The 19,606-nt window shown below is 38.7% G+C and overlaps 1 protein-coding gene across 1 annotated transcript in view; it reads left to right on the top strand.

Moving 5' to 3' along the window:
- Tmem65 (transmembrane protein 65) overlaps window positions 1–19,333 on the top strand; it is a 39,639-nt gene extending 20,306 nt beyond the window's left edge. The window contains exons 2-7 of the mRNA XM_052747862.1: window positions 4,980–5,024; window positions 7,927–7,994; window positions 12,943–12,997; window positions 13,670–13,712; window positions 15,498–15,603; window positions 16,631–19,333. Of these exons, the coding sequence (XP_052603822.1) occupies window positions 4,980–5,024; window positions 7,927–7,994; window positions 12,943–12,997; window positions 13,670–13,712; window positions 15,498–15,603; window positions 16,631–16,732 (419 nt within the window). The 3' untranslated portion in view covers window positions 16,733–19,333. The remainder of the gene's footprint in view (window positions 1–4,979; window positions 5,025–7,926; window positions 7,995–12,942; window positions 12,998–13,669; window positions 13,713–15,497; window positions 15,604–16,630) is intronic.
- The last annotated feature ends 273 nt before the right edge of the window (window positions 19,334–19,606 follow it).

Raw genomic sequence — 19,606 nt, 5'->3', positions numbered from 1 at the left:
TACCAGAAGTCACTTGTACATACTGTAATTCTATAAAACATCTAAGTGTTGTTATATATTGCCTTACCAATAAGTCTACATACGTTGAGTGACCACATGTCAAAGATATGTTGACATGGCATGATCGATCTGATCACTAACCCCTGTGGGGTGTGTGTGTGTGTGTGTGTGTGTGTGTGTGTGTGTGTATGTATGTATGTGTATGTATGTATGTGGTATGTGTGTGTGATGTGTGTGTATGTGTGTGTGGTGTGTATATGTGTGGTGTGTGTGTGTGTGTGTGAGATGTATGTGTGTGTGTGAGATGTATGTGTGTGTGTATGTGTGTGTGTATGTGTGTGATGTGTGTGTATGTATGTGTGTGTTGTGTGTGTGTGATGTATGTGTGTGTTGTGTGTGTGATGTGTGTGTGTTGTGTGTGTGTGTGATGTGTGTGTGTTGTGTGTGTGATGTATGTGTGTTGTGTGTGTGATGTATGTGTGTGGTATGTGTGTGATGTATGTGTGTGGTGTGTGTGTGTGTGTGTGTGTGATGTATGTGTGTTGTGTGTGTGATGTATGTGTGTTGTGTGTGTGATGTATGTGTGTGGTATGTGTGTGATGTATGTGTGTGGTGTGTGTGTGTGTGTGTGTGTGTGTGTGTGTGTGTGTGTGTGTGTTTGGGGAAGTGTTGCAAGAATTGGCTTTGCTTCCTTGAGGGAAAACAGTACCTTCGAATCTGTCATTTTTTTCTGTGATAATCCCTTTCCCTTTTTGGAAAGTTAAGCACTAAGGCCCCGGGGGACTTGTGTTCGCAGGTAGAGTAGGTTTGCTCCTTCTTTGCTTTATCACAGAGAAGTCATCACTGCTAAGGCAGTGAAGTTCTCTAAACTTCCAGCTCTGTTGTTTATTGTTCCAAAAGTTGTTAGAGTGTTTTGTTTTTCTCCTCACAAAGAAGCAATGATTGACATTAGGATTTTGTTTCTCCAGTCTGTTCTTAAAGTGTCCACTGTGAGTGATGAGACTTTATCTGCTCCTGCAGCAGAACTACACATCTGTCGTCCATCACCTCAGGCATCATGGAGGCTCCGACCTGAACAGGCAATCCTGCCTTCCTTATAGGCAGCTCTGCTCCTGTGGAGTACAAGTTCACGTACATTTCTCCTGTAATCTGAGTTTTTGTGTTAAAGGGTACATTTCAGTGTCAGTGGTAAAACATTTTAATGAAAGTCACATGTGAATTATGGGTAAAATCTAGTGGAGTAGCCTAGGATTGGAGCAGGTGTGAGCCTAAAGTGGACATATTTGCTTTTCTGTGGTTAGGTCATAGGGTTTCTACAGCAGTGTGGGCTCCGATGAGGATGACTGTCCTCGTGGTATGTGTCTTTGGATTTTATTTATTTATTTATTATTGTTTTTTGTTTTGAAACAAGGGTCTCTGCATAGACCTGGCTGGCCTCAAACTCACAGAGATCCACCTGCCTCTGTCCCCGAGTGCTGGGATTAAAGCTGTGTGCCACCATGCCTGTGTTTGTTTGTTTGAGACAGGGTCTCACTGTGTAGCCCTGGCTGGCCCACCTGCCTGTGCTCACTGCGTGCAGTGCAGGGGTTAAAGGTGGTTTCACTAGTTGCCTTTGGGCTACTGGAAGAGCTTCTACCAATGAAAAAGCTTCTTGGATATTTTCCAGTATAGCAAAATGAAAAACCTAATTAACTGAAGTTCAGTTTATTAGAACCTAACCTACAGTTAGTAATTTCCTCTCCCACCAGATGCCACTTTAGATACAGAAGAAAAAACAACCAAACAATTGGCTGAGAATTCAAAGTAAACTCTAGAGCATAACCAAGGGATTCTGGAACCTTCGTGCCAAGCAGCATCGGGTGCAGCTGGGATGATTCCTCTGCTGTCTCAGGCGGTTGGCCCTGTGCTTGCCGTCTGCCAGTGAGCTGACTCAAGGGCCAGGGACCTCCGGAATGGCTGAGCAGTAAAGCAGAGAGGGCGCCGGGGCTGACGAATGTGTGCTCTCGCAATGCAGCCTCAGGCTCCAGCTTCCGGGGTGGCCTAGGTTTCTTCTCAAGATTTTTTTTGTTTTGTTTTGTTTTGTTTTTGTTTTTGTTTTTTTTTTTTTTTTTGTTTGCGATACAGGGTTTCTCTGTGTAGCTTTGGTGCCTGTCCTGGAACTCGCTCTGTAGACCAGGCTGGCCTCGAACTCACAGAGATCCGCCTGCCTCTGCCTCCCAAGTGCTGGTGCTGGGATCAAAGGCGTGCACCACCACCGCCTGGCTCTTCTCAAGATTTAAACAAAGAGAGAAAGAGAGAGAGAGAGAGAGAGAGAGAGAGAGAGAGAGAGAGAGAGAGAGAGAGAGAGAGAGAGAGGAGGGAGAAAGAAAGAAAGAAAGAAAAAGACAAAAAAGAAAGAGAAAAAAATCTATTTGACACCAAACTGCCAATTTTTTTCTTTAAAAAAAACTGCATTTTTCTGTTTTTGTTTGTTTGTTTGTTTCTCTTTGTTCTCCTCTTCTCTAACTTGCCATTTTCTTTACATGAACACAGTATAAAGCTTCCATATTTATATAACAAATTTAAGAGCGTCTGGGTTAAACAAATTTTTATTTCTGAAATAGGAGGGAAATGTTATTTTCTGATTCACGTGTGGTTTGTATAGCAGCTTGCTTCAGTTCTACATTTCTTAGATAATAGTAATGCTGCTTCACAGGGCGGATTCTGATATGGCACAGTATCCCAATCCTTAAGGAATAAAAATGAACTACTCCTTAGTGGTAAGTCTTTGCACCCTGAAGGCCTCTCTGCCGACTCAGCAATTCAAATTAAACCAAATCAGACTGAGTTGGAAAAGCCCAGGTTTAATGGGTAAAGCGTTCCCCGGTGATTCCCCAGCCCCTCAGAGAGGAGACCGGAAGAACCACATGTCTGTTTTCTGGGATGCGGCTTATATACCCTGTGGGGAGTGGTCTTGAGCCTCTCTGGAGGAGGAGCTGTGTTTGGTGGGCTTTGAAGGGGTGGGTTTGGGGTAAGAGATGGGGGAGGGGAGTTCAGGTGGATCTTCCACCAGAACATTCCAGACTCTTTGGGTATAGGGATGCCAGGGTGCCAGAGGTTAAGGTGGAGCTGCTACCCAAACACTTAGTAGTTACAGTACTGTACAAGCTATCCTGTTTTTGTTTTGAGACCGGGTTTCTCTGTGTAGCCTTGGCTGTCCCAGAACTCACTCGGTAGACCAGGCTGACCTCAAACTCACAGACATCCACCTGCCTCTGCCTCCTGAGTGCTGGGATCAAAGGCATGTGCCACCACTGCCTGGCAGAAATTAGTTTCTTAATATTAAATTACTTTAGTATTTGTGTTACTACAAATAAGTGTGTTCATGAAGGAAGTTGGTCTATAATTCTCAATTTTCCTCTCCCTTTGGTTTCAAAGATTGACACTCCCAGGTACTGAGCCTATAGCCTTGTACTTGATGTACAAGCAATCTATCCCTGGACTAGATCTCCAGCCCTGAAACTTCCTCTTTTGGTTTTATTTGTTAGGCTTTGTCTTTAGTATTAGTCTCTTCTCAAAATGTGATGGAAAATATTTCTCCACCGTGTTCCTCAGTGTTTGCGGCTTTGACCAAATATAAGAAAAAGAACTTAAGGGAGAGATTCATCTTGACTCACAGTCTCAGATGGCTCAGTCCGTGGTTGGTTGGCCCCATTGCTTCTGGGTGATGATGAGACAGACAGACCATCATGGCAGAAGGACATGGAGCAAAGCAGCTTACCTTATGGTGGCCAGGATGCAGAGACTGGAAGGGCTGGGCACAAAGAAGGTGTATCTTTCCAGGCGTGTCTTCCAGTTAGGACCCACATCCTACTTTCCACCTCCTCCCAACAACGCCACAGTTCCACAGCTCTGTAAAGGATGAATCTGTGATGAAGTCAGGGCCCCAGTGAGCCGGGCCCTTCCCCCAAGTCCCACCTCTGAACACTGCTGCACTGGGAACCAAGCTTTCGATATAGGAGCCCTCTGGGAAACAAATCTATACAGGTTCTTCTCTGTGACCAACTCATTCCACTTGGCTGGATGAGGAAAGAGCAGGTAGAAGTACTGACCCTTTCCGATTTCACAGATGGTGAGGTGTTGTGATTGAGTGATTAGCTTAGTTGCATGTAATAATTCTAAATTTATTTAAATTATTTATCTAGATTTACCTAAATTATTCTAAATGTAATGACATGATGCTTTTGTTAATACTTGGAAAAACTTTATGTCATATATTACATATTGCCTCTTAGCTTTTTGACTAAAGATCAAGTGTTTGCCATACATTATAAATGATATATTATTACTTGTTATTTTAAATGAAAACACTATACCTTTTTTTGGTTGTTTTAGTGTGTAGACTACTTATTCTAGTAGTACAGTTTTGAAAAATTCAAAAATTCAGTGTATTGTTAAATGGACATTATACAAGCCAGTAACACCATTGTTGTAATGACATTGATTTTAAAATGTGATTTCCAAGTGGCTGTGGCAGCACAGGACTGTTATTTCAGCACTTGGAATGTGGAGCAAGAAGATTGGGGATTCAAGGCCAACTTGGATTGCATAATAAGCCCATCTCTAAACAAATAAACTAACTAATATAAGCATATTTGAGTGTCTTTTTTTTTTTCTGTTGTCAGTATTGGACATTTGTTAAGTCATCCAGAGTTTCCATTTAAAGACAAGTTATGTTTCTGGGATGTGATTCTACTGTAACAGACGCACATGGGCTCCTGCATAGTGCTGTCATGACCTAAATAGAAGAGAGCCCATGTGTGTGACCCACAACATATGGCTGAAGCTGCTTAGCGCCTGATCTTGTCATTTACTCCAAACCAATATTCTTTAAAATGGATGATTTTGATCAACTAACCTAAATATATCTTTGCATTTCCTAAGTCTGTTGCTCTACCGTAGTAACTAATTCTTGTTCCGTACCCTTTCTTCCCCTTTAGAAAAATTGGAAGCTCAACCACCCACTCCAGGACAGCTGAGATACGGTAATGGTTCTATAATTGTGAAACTGATATGCATCTCTCTTTTGGACCTGAAGGAACTGTTTCTTATAATAGCACAAAAGTCAGCAAATTAAACCTTTCTGGTAGAATGGATTATCCTGTTTTTCATCTAGGAGTACTCTCTAAACATTGTTGAAGATATATCATAATATTATGGGATAACTAATATTTTTATATGTTCTTATCTAGTAATAAAAGTAAATTTATGTTAGAAGATTTCTTAATTTGCAGGAAAATGTGTGTTATATTTACTTCCTAGGCAAAATTTAAATTAGGTAACTGCAGAACTTAATTTTAGATTCAGGCTAACTGTTCTCTGATGCAGAAAGTGTTTCTGGGTAGCGTTCGTAGCTAGACGAAAGTAAGCGAAGTTCGTCTGAGGAGGAAGAAGCCTCATTATGGAGCTCAGCTATGTTCTGTTAGGATATGAATGTTGCAGGTTAACATGGGAGTGATGTAAAACAGTTTAGGGTCTTATTAAAAGACAGTAGAAAAGACTCATTTAAAAGTGTACCGGTGAATTTGAGTAGGTGGTAATTAAGTAGGTAATTAAATATTAAACGTGATTTGCTAACAACTGCTTAGCTATAGAATAGTGTTTGCCAGAGGGAGTTGAAGAAAGAGCGAATTAGTAGGAGATCACTCTTCACTGGAAGGAAATTCAAATGACGAGGAAAAAAACTAATGATAGTTCCTTTTTTTCTCTCATGGGTAGAATATAATTTATGTTAGGAATTAGTAACTTTCCTCCAAAACCAAAACAATTTAAGAATTCTTTAAGATCTCTCTTCCCAGGTAATCTTTCCTGATTCTCCCAGCCCATACTCCTAACCCGGTACCGATAGTGCATGCGTTACTATTACCATTTTTTGTAGGTGATGTTGAAATTAACTGTTTATGTGGTTAGGTTTCTATGTCTAAATCCTCTGAGATGTGGAACCCAAGTTTTATATATCTTTACAGCTGGGGTTCCCAGTAGGGAGCTCAGTGCATACTTTTTTCTTTGAGAAACTGTTTTCCTCCTTTGAATTAAAAGTAAATTTTTATTTATAAGACAAATTTATTTAAATATAAACATAAAGACCTACTTCATAGTTCATTAGTTGATTAGTATGGCAGTATGCCTTAGCTTTACTGACCAGACTTCTACCAGGATGAACTAGTAGTGCGACCTTAATGCCATCAACACCTTGTTTTAAGGGATTCTTAGAGGTGCCATCACATATTCAAACACTAAGTAATCTCAGCTTGTTTCTTGGTTATTTCCTCATATTTGTGTTCCAGAAGCCATGGAGAAGGCTGTGTCTAGATACACCTACACGTTTCCCTTCACTGTGTGGGCTTCTTTGGGTGACTTTAAAATTTCCCGTGTACCTAGTTACCTATTGAGTTTATGTTGTAGTTGGGAGGTAGGGTTGTGTGCGTGTTTTGGAAGCTGTTTACTATAAAAAGTCGAATGTTCAGTCGGTGCCCAATTGGATTAGATGAAAAGCCAGAGAAGTAAGACTGGGGTCTTCAGGTGAATCCCATTTCATGAATGTGACATTTGACTTTTACATCTTGATACCTTTCACAGTAATAATCACAATGGGATATTCTGCTTTTCATCATAAACATTGTTACTGTGACAAGCAGAGACCTGAAATATCTATTGTGTACTACCATTGTAACTATAATAATCTATACATGATGATGCATATTATTATGCTGAATATGGTATTTCTTTGATAGTAGTTGTGAATAGAAGTGTTAATTTTTTAAGAATTACTGCCTACTGGCTTTCCCTGATGGTAGAGAAGTCACCATAGAATATCACATTTTCCTAACTTCTGGATTATATTTTTAATTACATTGTATATTTAATTGTGTTAAAAGAAAAAAGAATCTGAAGTCACTAATAAGTATAACCAGCTGGCTTAAGGGAGGACTGCTTTTAAATACAGTATGAGACTCAGATTCTTGATGTTTATTGAAAAAAGCTGTCCGTTGAGCTGACGTTGGCTATGCCTTAGAAGTTGTAATGATCAAATAGAATAGTCTTTTCCTGTTCCCAGCCTTTAATTTGTTTCACAGTATGCCTCCAGTTGTCTGACTATGGAATTAGCTTCTTTTGCAGGTTAGTAGTCCTCAATTATTTTTTTAGCATCTGCTGTGTACTCAGCATTCAGCATTATACAGTGTGCTGAAGATACAAATTTGAAAAAGTGAGGCTAGATTATAAAAACAACAGCAACAACAACAACAACAACAACATGTTTTTCCTGCTTTGCTTTTCATATCCCAGGTTTCAGGTTATGTACCGGATAGCAGGAAGAGGCCTTCAAGCCACAGTTTGATGCAGAGCAAATACCGATTCTTACAGTTTCCAGTAGCACTTAGGAGTCCTGGTGGGTTCTGAGACGTTAGAGACTGCTCATAGATGTCAGATGAAGGCAATAGCCTTTGCCTAAAAGTTCTTTTGAAAGTAGACTGGGAAGTAAAAGCAGTCAGTTACCTTCCCTGGAATTTGAGTGTAGGCATTAAAAAAAAAAATACTATTACAAATACCGAGATTAGTGTTGTTGTGATAGTCCTCAGGCACAAGAAAGAAGTAGACTGCTGTGGGTCGCTTAAGTGGTGTCCTCCTGTGTTTATGAATTGACTCTCCCATGAACTGTATGTATATGCATTGCTGGTAAGAAAACAAAGGCCTAATATTGTTTTTATGTGTTACATATTTGTGTTTTGTTTCCCAGTGTAGCTTCTGTAAGTAAACTTACAGCAGCAACAGGATCTGTGATTGTTATTGAGTCTGTTTAGAAGCTTTAATTACATGGCCTGTTTGGGTCCCTCTACAGTTATCAAAATTTTAAAATATATTTTTCTGTGTTTTGATGTTTTTCAGTATTCTTCCACAATGCGATACCTTTCATAGGGTTTGGCTTTTTGGATAATGCAATTATGATTGTTGCAGTAAGTCTTTCACCACTTCTATTTTGAGTTAATAAAGAAATTAGTGTGCTCTACATATTCCTAATAATTTATATCTTATACCTATCAAGTTAATTAACATTGAGCAAGTTCAATTTTAAAGCATCATGTATATTAATCATAAAACTTTTGGCAAAGCATGTAGACAAATGCTTATGGTTTATTTAATTGTTTTAACATTTTTATTAAGGAGCAGATGTATGTAATGTGTCTGGTGTTCTTTAGTCGTGTTGGGATTCGTCATCACATATATATAGAGGGTTTTGATTAGTTCCTTGTTCAATTTTCTCATTCTAGAATATCTTAGTAGGTGTTTTGGGGCATAGTCAAGGCTTTAGTTTCAACATTTAACCCAAAGATGTCTTAAGATTCACTTAACAACATCCTCTGCCTTTGTTGCATTATGTAGTATTATAAAAACCTCCCGGGGCTGGAGAGATGGCTCAGAGGTTAAGAGCACTGACTGCTCTTCCAGAAGACCTGGGTTCAATTTCCAGCACCCACATTGCAGCTCACAACTGCCTGTAACTCCAGTTCCAGGGAACCCAGCACCCATGGCAAAACACCAAGGCATATAATATGAAAAATAAGTAAATAAAAGAAATCCCCTTTGCTGTGACCATTGCAAGCTCTGGAATGCCTGGTTTGCCTTTCTCATATTAATGATACCTCTTTTAGTGGACACCAATATTGGTACACTTTCATAACAAATTAGTGATTAAAACACAAGTATTTTAAGACTTTCCCAGTGTTTGTTTACTTTTATTTTATATAAAGATAATGATTTTCTCATAGTTCAGTCAAAGCATCTACTAACTTTTAAATGTGCCTTTATCATCTTTCTTGGATGTTAACACTAAATAGATTGAAGTTTACCTAAGTCCTTGAAAGATGAAAAAGTATAAATTACTTATTTCTTTCTGGGTACCAGTTTGGGAGTTCGAGGGGTAGGTTTTTTTTACTTAGATTCATTTGGGGAAAAAAATGCTTCTCTGAATTAGAACTCTGAGAGCTTATTGTCAGCTTCACAGAATCTAACTCAGAATTTTCTATTAGCTATTATTGAAGAAACTACTCAGAAAGATGGGGGAAGAGAGGAGAAGGGTGGGGGCGGTGGGAAGGGAGGGGAGATGGAAGCGTTTATTTTTGGTATTTTAGAATTTACCTGTACTATGAAGAAACATAAATAATAGATTTAGTTATAAAAATAGAGGTTTTAAAGTAGTTTACATAGCTGTTTTACAGACCGCAGGTGTTATTAGAGTATCTGAAGTCAGTTCACTTGAGATGATTTGATTGCTACAGGGTCTTTCTATGCTTGCATCCAGATTAATGAGGACCTGGTCCGCAGAGGGTCCAGCTGCTCCCTGGCTTAAGAGAGGTTCAGGGGCCACTGTCAGCAGTCATGGAGTGACTCTGGCCTGTGCACAGCTTGGGGTCACGAGCACCACGGCAGGGTTTTTGGTAGCATGCTGTGGCAAGTCCAGACTTCTCAAGGCTGATGCACATTTAATAAATGCCCCTAGAATGTACTTCTAGAATGGTCAGTTTTCTCGGATGATGATGCTGCCCTAGTGTACATATAAGAATAAAATTGATCTGCGTGTCTACAGATGTCCAAAGAGTAGTTAAGTATTTAGAACTGTGCTGCTCTTCTCAGGCTCCTAAATTACTGTTATTAATGCAGAGCATGTCTGCTTGTACTAAAAGCTCCTTTATGTTAAGTTTATAAGTCGTAGTTGATTGTGTGCCCGCGAGCAGGTTGTCTGACGGAGAGCACCTCCATGCTAAATATTTCACTTTCCCATTATTTCGCTCAACATTTTAGTGCTTCAGCCACGTTTTTTTTTTTTTTTTGGTTTTTCGAGACAGGGTTTCTCTGTGTAGCTTTGCGCCTTTCCTGGAACTCACTTGGTAGTCCAGGCTGGCCTCGAACTCACAGAGATCCGCCTGGCTCTGCCTCCCGAGTGCTGGGATTAAAGGCGTGTGCCACCACCGCCCGGCTTCAGCCACGTTTTAATAAACTTCCTTAATAAGGCTCACCCTGAAGACTCAGATGCTGAAAACTGTCCTCTGCTGTTGGCAGTGTAGAGATGGTGCACTTTGACAAAGTAGGGGGTGTGGGGGTGGGCTGAGGAGAGAGGAGTATGGAAGCTAATAGCTTCTTAGATCTCTGACCAGACCAGACCCTGCCTTATAAAAAGCACCCTGTGTGGAGATGGAGCAAAAACCCAGCAGAGCACCTCAGAGACTCCAGTCACTTGAGTTTTGTTATTTTGTGTCCTTCAGGCCTATGCCTCATTCTTCCTTAGTATATCAGAGTAGAGTGTTTTCCCAGACTTGAGATTCTTAACTCCAAGTCACTAATAACCTGTTCACACTGAAATCTGTCTTCAAGGATACATCCCCTTGGATACAGTTTTTACAGAAACAAGTGTTTTAAATCACTGACTTCAACACCAGATGAAGAGGAATGATTTTGACTGTCCCTATAATGAAGGCTATTTCAGAGAGGGTGACATTTTCCAATGAAGTGGTTTATTTGACCCCAGACGTTAAAATAGATAAATAATACAAGGGTAGACTCTCTGAAAGGGGAATGAATAATCATTCTGTCCTAGCAATGTGTTTTTCTTTCTGTTTGTTTTGTTTTATTTTTACCCCTTTACCATACTTTAAAGCACAGATGATCTTTCACATTGTGGAGCAGATGTGAGTTTTCCAGACAGGACAAAGAGTTGAGTCTTCTGCCCTGTCATGTTATTATAAACTTACTTTCCTCCTTCCTGTTAGATGTGCATTCCTGGCTGCTACCCTCTTTGTAGCCATGAGAACAAGCTTCTGTATAGCCAATTATAATAAGGTGAAGAAGACCTTTATTAGCTGTTAGTAATACTCAGCCTTAGGGTATATAGCTTATTATACTTTTATATTGCTGCATTGCTTTTCATAATTTATATTTTAGTCATTTGGGGAATTGCTTTGTTTTACAATTCAATTAGGATGGAATTTTTTTAGAATAGATTAATTGTAAGATAAGTGTAACTGAGGTGATAAAGTGTTACTTTGATAACTATTGTTAGATTTATTCATAATTCCTATCTCATCTATTAATTTTTAAAAAATATATCACAAAGTAAAGAAGTAGGAAATTGTCCCCAAAACATCTTTGAATTTATATGAAGGTTTTATGCCCTTAGAAGGACCTTCAAGCACCCCAAATTTCACCAAATGATAAAGCACACATGCTAGCAGATACTCTACCCACAGAGCTACGTCTTCAGCTCACACACAGTTTTTCAGATGCATATTTTTAAAGAGGTTTTTCTTGGGTCATTGACAATGATTCATTGCTGTTAAGGGTGCTGTGGCCTGTGCACATCTCTGCTCTAACATCTTTACATTTATGTAAGAAAAACGTGTGTCTTTGTGTTTTTTTTTTTTTTTTTAATTTTCTGTGCTTTCTTTTTTATTTCCCTTAGAAGTCTGTTAACTTTAGGTGCCTTTAAAAGTTTATAATGTTTCGTGCCTGGGAGAGTGGTGCATCAATCAGGCTGTTTGGTCATATTCAGCAAGAATTATGTCTTCAAGGGGCAGAGGAAAGCAGAGGGCAAGAGAATTGAGGAAAATGACATCCAGCTTTAGTGCTCTGTACTGACTGAGCAGCGGAACATTTTATATAGCACAGTAGATAGCCTCCCCCCCCCCCCATGTTAAGATTTGAAATTTTTAAAAATTTTCAATGCCAGTTTTCTAGGGCACTCTTGAAAACGAAGTTTACCTGTAGCTGAAGTTGTTCTGTGTTCTGCCCAGTCTTCAGTCTCTCAGACCCAAGTGAACACACAGAGGCTTATATTAATTAAAACTGTTCGGCCATTAGCTCGGGCCTACCACTGAGTAGCTCTTACAACTAAACTCAGCCCATTTCTGTTAATCTATATGTTGCCACGTGTTCTGTGGCTTTACCTGTTTGCCATTACATGTTGCCTCCTGGATGGCGGGCTGGCGTCTACTGACTCAGCCTTCCTCTTCCCAGAATTCTCCTTGTCTGTTTATCCTGCCTATACTTCCTGCATAGCTACTGGCCAGTCAGCTTTTTATTTATCAACCAATCATAGTAACACACATTCACAGCATACAGAACATCCCACAGCATTTACTTTTGTGAAGGATTGGAAGGAACTGAATTAGCAAAATAGACTTGGGGCCTCCTCCTGTGTGTGACAGCCCAGGAGAGTCCCTGCATCTCCGTCACCTCGGTTCCACCTCTGTAAAGTGGGTGGGAAACATGAGCCCCTCTTTTTTCCCCAGGGGGGGAAGATAAATGTGGGAACCTCTGACTCCCAGTGAGTAAATCCAGTGGGATGCAGTGGTCCTCATTCTTAGTGTAGGTTTGTCAGACTAACTCTTCCCGCTGCTGCACTGCCTAATGGCTAAGGAGCTAAAAGCTTTGAGGAAAGTCTCACTAATGGCAGCTTCCCTAGAGAATCATCTAGTCTTTCACATCTCAATGGAGTAAATAATAGCACAGTGTGTTTCAGAGTTTAGCATCTAAGTGTCAATCTTTTTGTTCAAGGAGTTTTAAAGCTTATTTCTGTGTGATAGAAAAGTAGAATTAAGAAATTAGATTCTCAGTGAAGAATTATTACATGTGTTGCTATTTATTTTTAGGGAGGCTCAATTTTAATAGATGAAATGTTTTGATTATTTCTTCACGAATATACACACACACACACACACATACATATACATATGTGTGTGTGTAAGAATTAAGTGAATCACCTCACATACTGTGCACATTCATGGATATATTTGTGTGAAATTATGTTGCAGCAGCATGTTGATTTCACTACACAGTCTGTTTTTATTAGCACTTTGATATTCTTTGATGGCCATGTCAGCTTTAATTTTTTTCCCAATTACTTTTCAGGGAACCCAAATCGAATTGTCTATTGGAATTATTTTGGGAATTTCAACAATGGCAGGTATTTAATAATAGTGAATGTTAAAATTCTATTGTCTGCATGTTGTTTAAAAATGTCAGTAAGTTAGGTTTAGAAGACAATTTATTTGAAATGATTTGCTCATTGAGATACTTGTTTAGATATCTCTAATCCTAATCTTCTGGTTCCTAGTTTCTGTAGATAGCAGGTGTTGTTTCCTGAGAAATTGTAACTAATTTATGTTAGTTATGGGTAACACTACTCAACTCAATTGCCTGTGTGAAGGCAAGTTTGTCTCCTAACTCAGCGTTCCCACTACACATTTAAATGAAGTGCTTTCCTTCCTGTACTTTCTTGAATTTGGAGTTGCCTATGCAGCTTTGCTCCTGAGCTTCTACTATCCAAATTCCCCGAAATAAATACCACACTAAAGACACAAGAATGAAATTTTGATATTGAAGTAAGAATAGAACATTTCTGCTATAGAGGTAAACACTCTATTAATGGAGGTAGGATGTTCTGATTTTAGGATTATGTGGTCTGTTAAACTCTTGGCGCCTAGAGCTCTCCCTGAGCTGCTTCTAACATAGTTGTTACAGCAGAGAAATATGTTGACTCCAGCAGACCAGAGCTCAGTGCCTCTCATGTGATGTAATACTGTGACTTCTGCTGGCTTTGTTTTGGTAATTCATTGTGTGTTTTTCAAATTTCCAGCTGCTGCTTTGGGAAATCTTGTTTCAGATTTAGCTGGACTTGGGTAGGTCCATTCATGATTCATTTCTGAAGTTACGTGCTTATATGTTCTTGTCTTTATTCCTTTCTAATAAACAAGCCTTTTAAAGGGACAGTTATTTTCCTTTGGGTGCTAAAACTAAAAATTTAAGTTGAATATTTCTAAATCAGTAATACTAAATATTTGGTGGAAATCAAATGCAGTTGTTGGCAATGAGTCTGTAAAACTGACTCTGTTTCTGAGGCTGGATAGACCCATATCACTATGTTATATACACTATGTTGTATCCTAAAATGATAAAAATGTACACAAAATGGAGTTTCTATTTACTGAAGATACATTTTTGTGGACGTCTTCAATGGGAACAGAGAATTAAAAATAAATTCTGTCGTTTCCCCACTTCCATATACTTGCAAAACCCCAAAGATAAATAGATTTGAGGATACTGATCTACAAAGGAAGTAATATCCAACACTCTCCCCCCACCTCCTTCCCTCCCTCCTCCCTTCCTCTCACTGATGTTAAGAGGTTGATCATAGGGTTTTATGCATGCTAAGGATGTGCTCTACCACTGAGCCACACCTCAGCCTCCAAAGCGTATGTTTGCTTGGCCATTTTTTCTTTCTTTCATATGCCAGGAATGATAACACAAATGGGGGATGGCTGCTTCGAGAAAAGCCATGTTTCTCACTTTCTTCCAGGTGGCAGATGGCCTGGGCTGCTCCCTGGGCCTGGGAAAGCTGGGAAGTTGGCATTAAATATTAGGACAAACATGTCTCTCTTGTTCTGTCATGACATTGTCTCCCTTTCTTGGCTACTCAAGTGGTATATTTTGAGATTTGGGTTTGGATCTAATAAGATTCTCTTTCAGCTCACAGTAGGCAGAGACAGTTTTATAAGTGATTTGACCCTTGATATTAGGCATCTGTACTGGAGTTTGTGGCCAAAACTAATTTTAATTTTTTTTCTTTAAGGCCATGATTGGGATTTTATATTTCTAGAATTCTTGACACAAATCTTATCTTGATACAGCCTCTTTGACATTCCATTTCCCGTTTTTCAAACTTCAAGCTTCATATTGACAATATTGCAGCTTCTGTATAGCTTTCTGATATATTAATAGAACCAACTGATAGATTCTAAAGCCACTTAACTTTAGATTGAGATGTAAAGGTTTTTATAAAGAGCTTTTACATTTGAGAACTGTTTCCTCCCTTCTGTTTACACTGTCTCTCCCAAGCATCACATTTTTTATGTTCTCAGATGCACATTTTCAAACACTTCACATCCGAAGCCAGAATCTATCTTATGATTGTCAGTGTGCATAATTGACAAGTTTTTTCCTCCCGACAGTACTTAGAACAAGATTATATCCATCAGTGATGGCAACTTAGAATCCCCGGTTAGGCTAAAAGTTTTAAGCTGTCATTCTTAAGTACATTAGTCTTATGAATTTTAAAAACTGTTACTTTCTGATCATAGTTATCAAATTAAATTATATGTTCAAGTACTTTGCTTTGAGTTTGAAGTAAGTGCAGCAGTTTTAATTATTTATAAAAAAAAATTATGTACCTTGATTGGTCTCTTAAAGATAGAGATTATATGCTCTGAGTCACTGTGTGTTAAATGTGGATTTGAAAGTATTTTTAAATCAGAGTTCTATATATTATAGAAGGTATAAAATTTCTATGCTTTGTCTAGAGTGGAGTCTAGGGACAAAACTTGCATTTTTCCTTGTAGTGATTGGTTTTTACTATATGAAGACATTTGCATGTCTTTCAATTCTCTTGTTCTTTTGTTTTCTTGAAGCCTTGCAGGTTACGTTGAGGCTTTGGCTTCCAGGTTAGGCCTATCAATTCCTGATCTTACGCCAAAGCAAGTTGACATGTGGCAAACGCGTGTTAGCACACATCTGGTAAGTCGTGTGGCTCATGAGCATGAATCTTGGTGGCTAGCAATGGCAGTTTTGAGACTATAATTGATTTGAGTGGAGTTGCTAAGAAAAGTTACCCAGGCCTTGGACATTCTCAGAAAAATAGTTTGTTATCCCTTTAGTTCCATAAGTATACCTGATTTTTTAAAAATGTTATCCAGCTTGACTAGTTAAGGGCTTGACCACCCAAAGGTTTTTGTTATCCTGGAACTGATCCCCATTATACAGTAGTCGTTCATTGGTGGTCATTTCTGAGCGTTTCTGTGGACGGATAGTGAAGGAAAGATCAAATAGTAGTGGATTGAAATATTAATGGAGGCAAGGATCATCTTGCTCCAGCATTTCTAAAGGGAGCAGTAGGGGACCCTTGGTTCCCCTGGGTAATAGTGAAAGTGATTTGAACAGAGTGGGTGGGCAGTGGGGGGCGGGGGGCGTCTCTTAGCAGCGGTCATATCCTAGGGCAGTCAGGAGCCAAATAGAATAGTCTTTCTGTTAAAATATAAATGAACAAAATATTGAGATCGAAATAAGAATTTAGGACTAACTATAAGTATCTGGACATAGCAAATTTCTTCTTGTTATACCGCTGAGACTTTAGTACTTTAAAAATGTTCACATACTGGCTGTATCTTCATATAGCTAAGCGTTCATGGGATTAAGTATTGAAGGGTATCAAATCCAGATACACTGAGGATAGTTGGCATGTTTTCCCTGCCTGTGTTCTGTTCTTCTGACATTAAAATATATGAATGATTAAAAAAATATTTCCACTTGAATATTTCTTTGATGTCATGTTCATGGTAAACTTTTCCCTTGTTCCTTTGAACTTTAAAATGGCATGTTGAGTGTTTGGTAGCTTATTTTAATACTTAGGTTTCTCTAATCAGCAGGAATACAAGTGTAGCAGAAGCTTCAGTGTGTGGCAGTTGACTGTTGTCCTCAATGCTTGTGTAAGGACGCCTCTGTTAAAGATACGTGATGTTAAGAAATGCTTTCTCTGTTTCCGTAGGGCAAGGCTGTTGGGGTGACCATTGGCTGCATTCTAGGAATGTTCCCTTTGTTTTTCTTTGGAGGAGGTGAAGAAGATGAAAAACTGGAAACGACAAATTAATCATCTTAGAATACCTATAAAAAGATGTAAACTAATGTACCTCAGTCATTAAAAAATACTGTCACAACATTTAGTGGCGAAGACAGTAACAGTGTATAAATACGGGATCAAATAATTCAGCATGTATTATGGAAACACTAACTTATTGTGGCTTGGACTTCTTATGACATCTTTTTAAAAACCATTTAGTGTCATTTTATGTAAATTGTTGAGATGCTTTTCATCAGTGGCATCAATATGTTATCGTTTCCTCCTCTCTATGTATCAACATATTATTTAACTTTTAGTCATTGATACTGTACTGTACTGACTTGGGATTTGCTTATTTGTTATGTAACATGTACATGCATGGAAATACCTATTTATGTTTTTTTTCCTTGATGGTTATAATTCAATGCTAGGGTTTCTCCAAATTATTTAAGATGTTTAATATCAGTTAAAATTTTGACTCCCTGCCTGGTGGCATCACTTCTGTGCTATTTCACAGTAAACATTTACAATCATAGGATTTCACTCATTTTCAAAGCTTTCACATCTATTCCAAATGAATACAGATTTTAAGTATTTTAAGTATATCTGGTTCATTTTAATTTTGAACCATGCTGTCTTAAGGGCCAGAAAGAGCAATTTTCCGGCCTTCCTTTTACATACCCCATATATGCTAACAAGTGTACTTATTTCTAGTTGACTTTTGACCTTTCATTTCCCAACTTTGACTAACGACACCGTGAGTTCTGGTTTGTGAGGGAAAGACGGTACTTCAATACTCACTGTCTTTTAAAAGATTAGGAAATTAGTGTGAACTATGGAATTTGATAGGACTTTTGGAAATCATGGTAATTTTTTTTAAGGGAAATAGAAAAGGGAAGCTTTCAAGGTTTATAGAGAAAGTGGCAGAGTTCAAGTGGTGTTTGGAAGGGTCGTGAGGATCAGTTCTATTACTTTGGAAGGATTTTTTCCCCTAAAGTGTTTTTGTCTCATCAGAATGAAATGAGTCTAAATATTCCATGCTCAGAATCCTTATCTCATTAGATCTTGCTTTGTGATTTTTTTGGATGAATTTTTTAGAAATAACATGTATTTCATATTTTGCTGTTTGCTATATAGTCTAGTCAAATGTAACATGAGGAGAGAATCTTCCTCCCATTTTTGGAGATTTTTCTTCTGTGGTTATTATAGCACATGGTTGGTGAAATCTCCTCTGTCTGTGCTTGTATGTCTGAATGAAATCAAGTGGGAAGCCTAGGTTTTAATTTTCTGAACCTTTTAAATTTCTCCCGTGTGGTCTACATACGTTAAAATGTGACAGACTAATTGAACATATGGAAGAGAGGAACTGAAGCTAGAGTTTATTCTTTGGGGAATTAAAATTATTCATATTTGCTAACTAGACAGGAAAGAGAAACTTAGCATGACTATGCCTTTTAAGTCTTGTTTGGGATTTTGTTTGCACATAATTACTTCGAGCTCTTTTTAAAGAAGATTTCTTTTCCATAAGAAAATGTGTCACATACTGCCCCTCTTGCACTTAGGGATGATTTAGTGCTGTCCATTTATCATGATTTTAAGGAAAAATAGTATAAAAACCCATCAGATTCTCATATACTCAAGTAGCATTCTCCTTTGATCAAATTAGAATTCCAGGACTGGAGATGGCAGACAGGTTTGTCTTTTGTGTCTTCTTCCACATAGCACACATGGCTGCTAGGAAGAGGACTCCAGGCTGATGGATTAGAATGCTTATTTCATTTTCTGTGTGAACATGTGAGTGTTGTGTCCGTCCTTTGTATAGACAGATTAGAATGTTTATTTCATTTTCTGTGTAAATACGTGAGTGCTTTGTGTCTGCCCTTGGTGTATTGGTGGCTTTCTTTCCTGTTTTTGTTTTTAAGTGTTGTATTGTGGTGCTTAACTTTTCTTCTTGTTAAATCCCATTTCCAGAAACCTGTCTTGGAGTTTAGAAAGGACTTTGGATTGCTGATTTCCTTTTTCTTTCTCTTAAAAATATCCCAGTCCTTACTGCCGGAATTCCTGTTAACAGAATTATGCCAGTTTCGTTAACTCTTCAGCTATCTATCTGAGTTGTCAAACCATGAAAGATGTAACTTTCACATTGAAAGACATTCAAAAAAAATTTGAATCCTGTTTAATCAATGAAATGTTTTGAACCATTAAAGTACTTGCTTTTCAAAAGCAGACAAACAAAATCAAAGTCTCTTTGTCCTCACCCAAAGGTATCGTTTTCTCAAGCTCTTGTCCTGACCTGACATGGTTCTTTGCACGATGTGATTCCTGAAGATGGTCCCCTTTAAATGAATGACTCCTTAGGACCCTTGTTGAGTGTTTTCGCCACAGAGGATCGGACATCAGCCAAACTGGACCTCCCTGTCTCACGGCTGCTGTTCTCTGTCAGCTCCGGAGCGACAGCCGACTGTCTGATGAGCGGCTGGAGGACTGTTCATTCAGAATTTGTGTTCTTCATGTGCTATGATTTACTGACTTGTTGATGCATGTGAACTGGGTGCATTTTGTTGCCTCTGTATGTTAAATAGTGACCAATGTTTTTACGAAAGAATTGAACAAAAAATATCTTTTAAGACATTTGGAATGTGGTTTTGATTTTAAAGTTTGGTTTTTCTTACTCTCAGAGGGCCTGGGCTATCCTGTCACTGAAGGAAACGGGATTAATAAATGCAGGTTTGTTATGAGGTAACAAACACACAGAGACACTACTTGGAGCAGTACACACACACACACACACATACACACACGCGCGCGCAGCGCTGCGCGCGCACACACACTTTTAAAGTCCCCATTGACACTGAACCCTGTGGAGTATGAGAGAGGAATGATGCTTACAGCCCCTGTGCACAG

The sequence above is a fragment of the Peromyscus californicus genome, unplaced genomic scaffold (assembly GCF_007827085.1).
Source record: "Peromyscus californicus insignis strain IS unplaced genomic scaffold, ASM782708v3 Scaffold_20__1_contigs__length_68692818, whole genome shotgun sequence".
NCBI lineage: Eukaryota > Metazoa > Chordata > Mammalia > Rodentia > Cricetidae > Peromyscus > Peromyscus californicus.
Note: the sequence above shows the minus strand (reverse complement) of the source record. Positions and strands in the feature narration are given on the sequence as shown.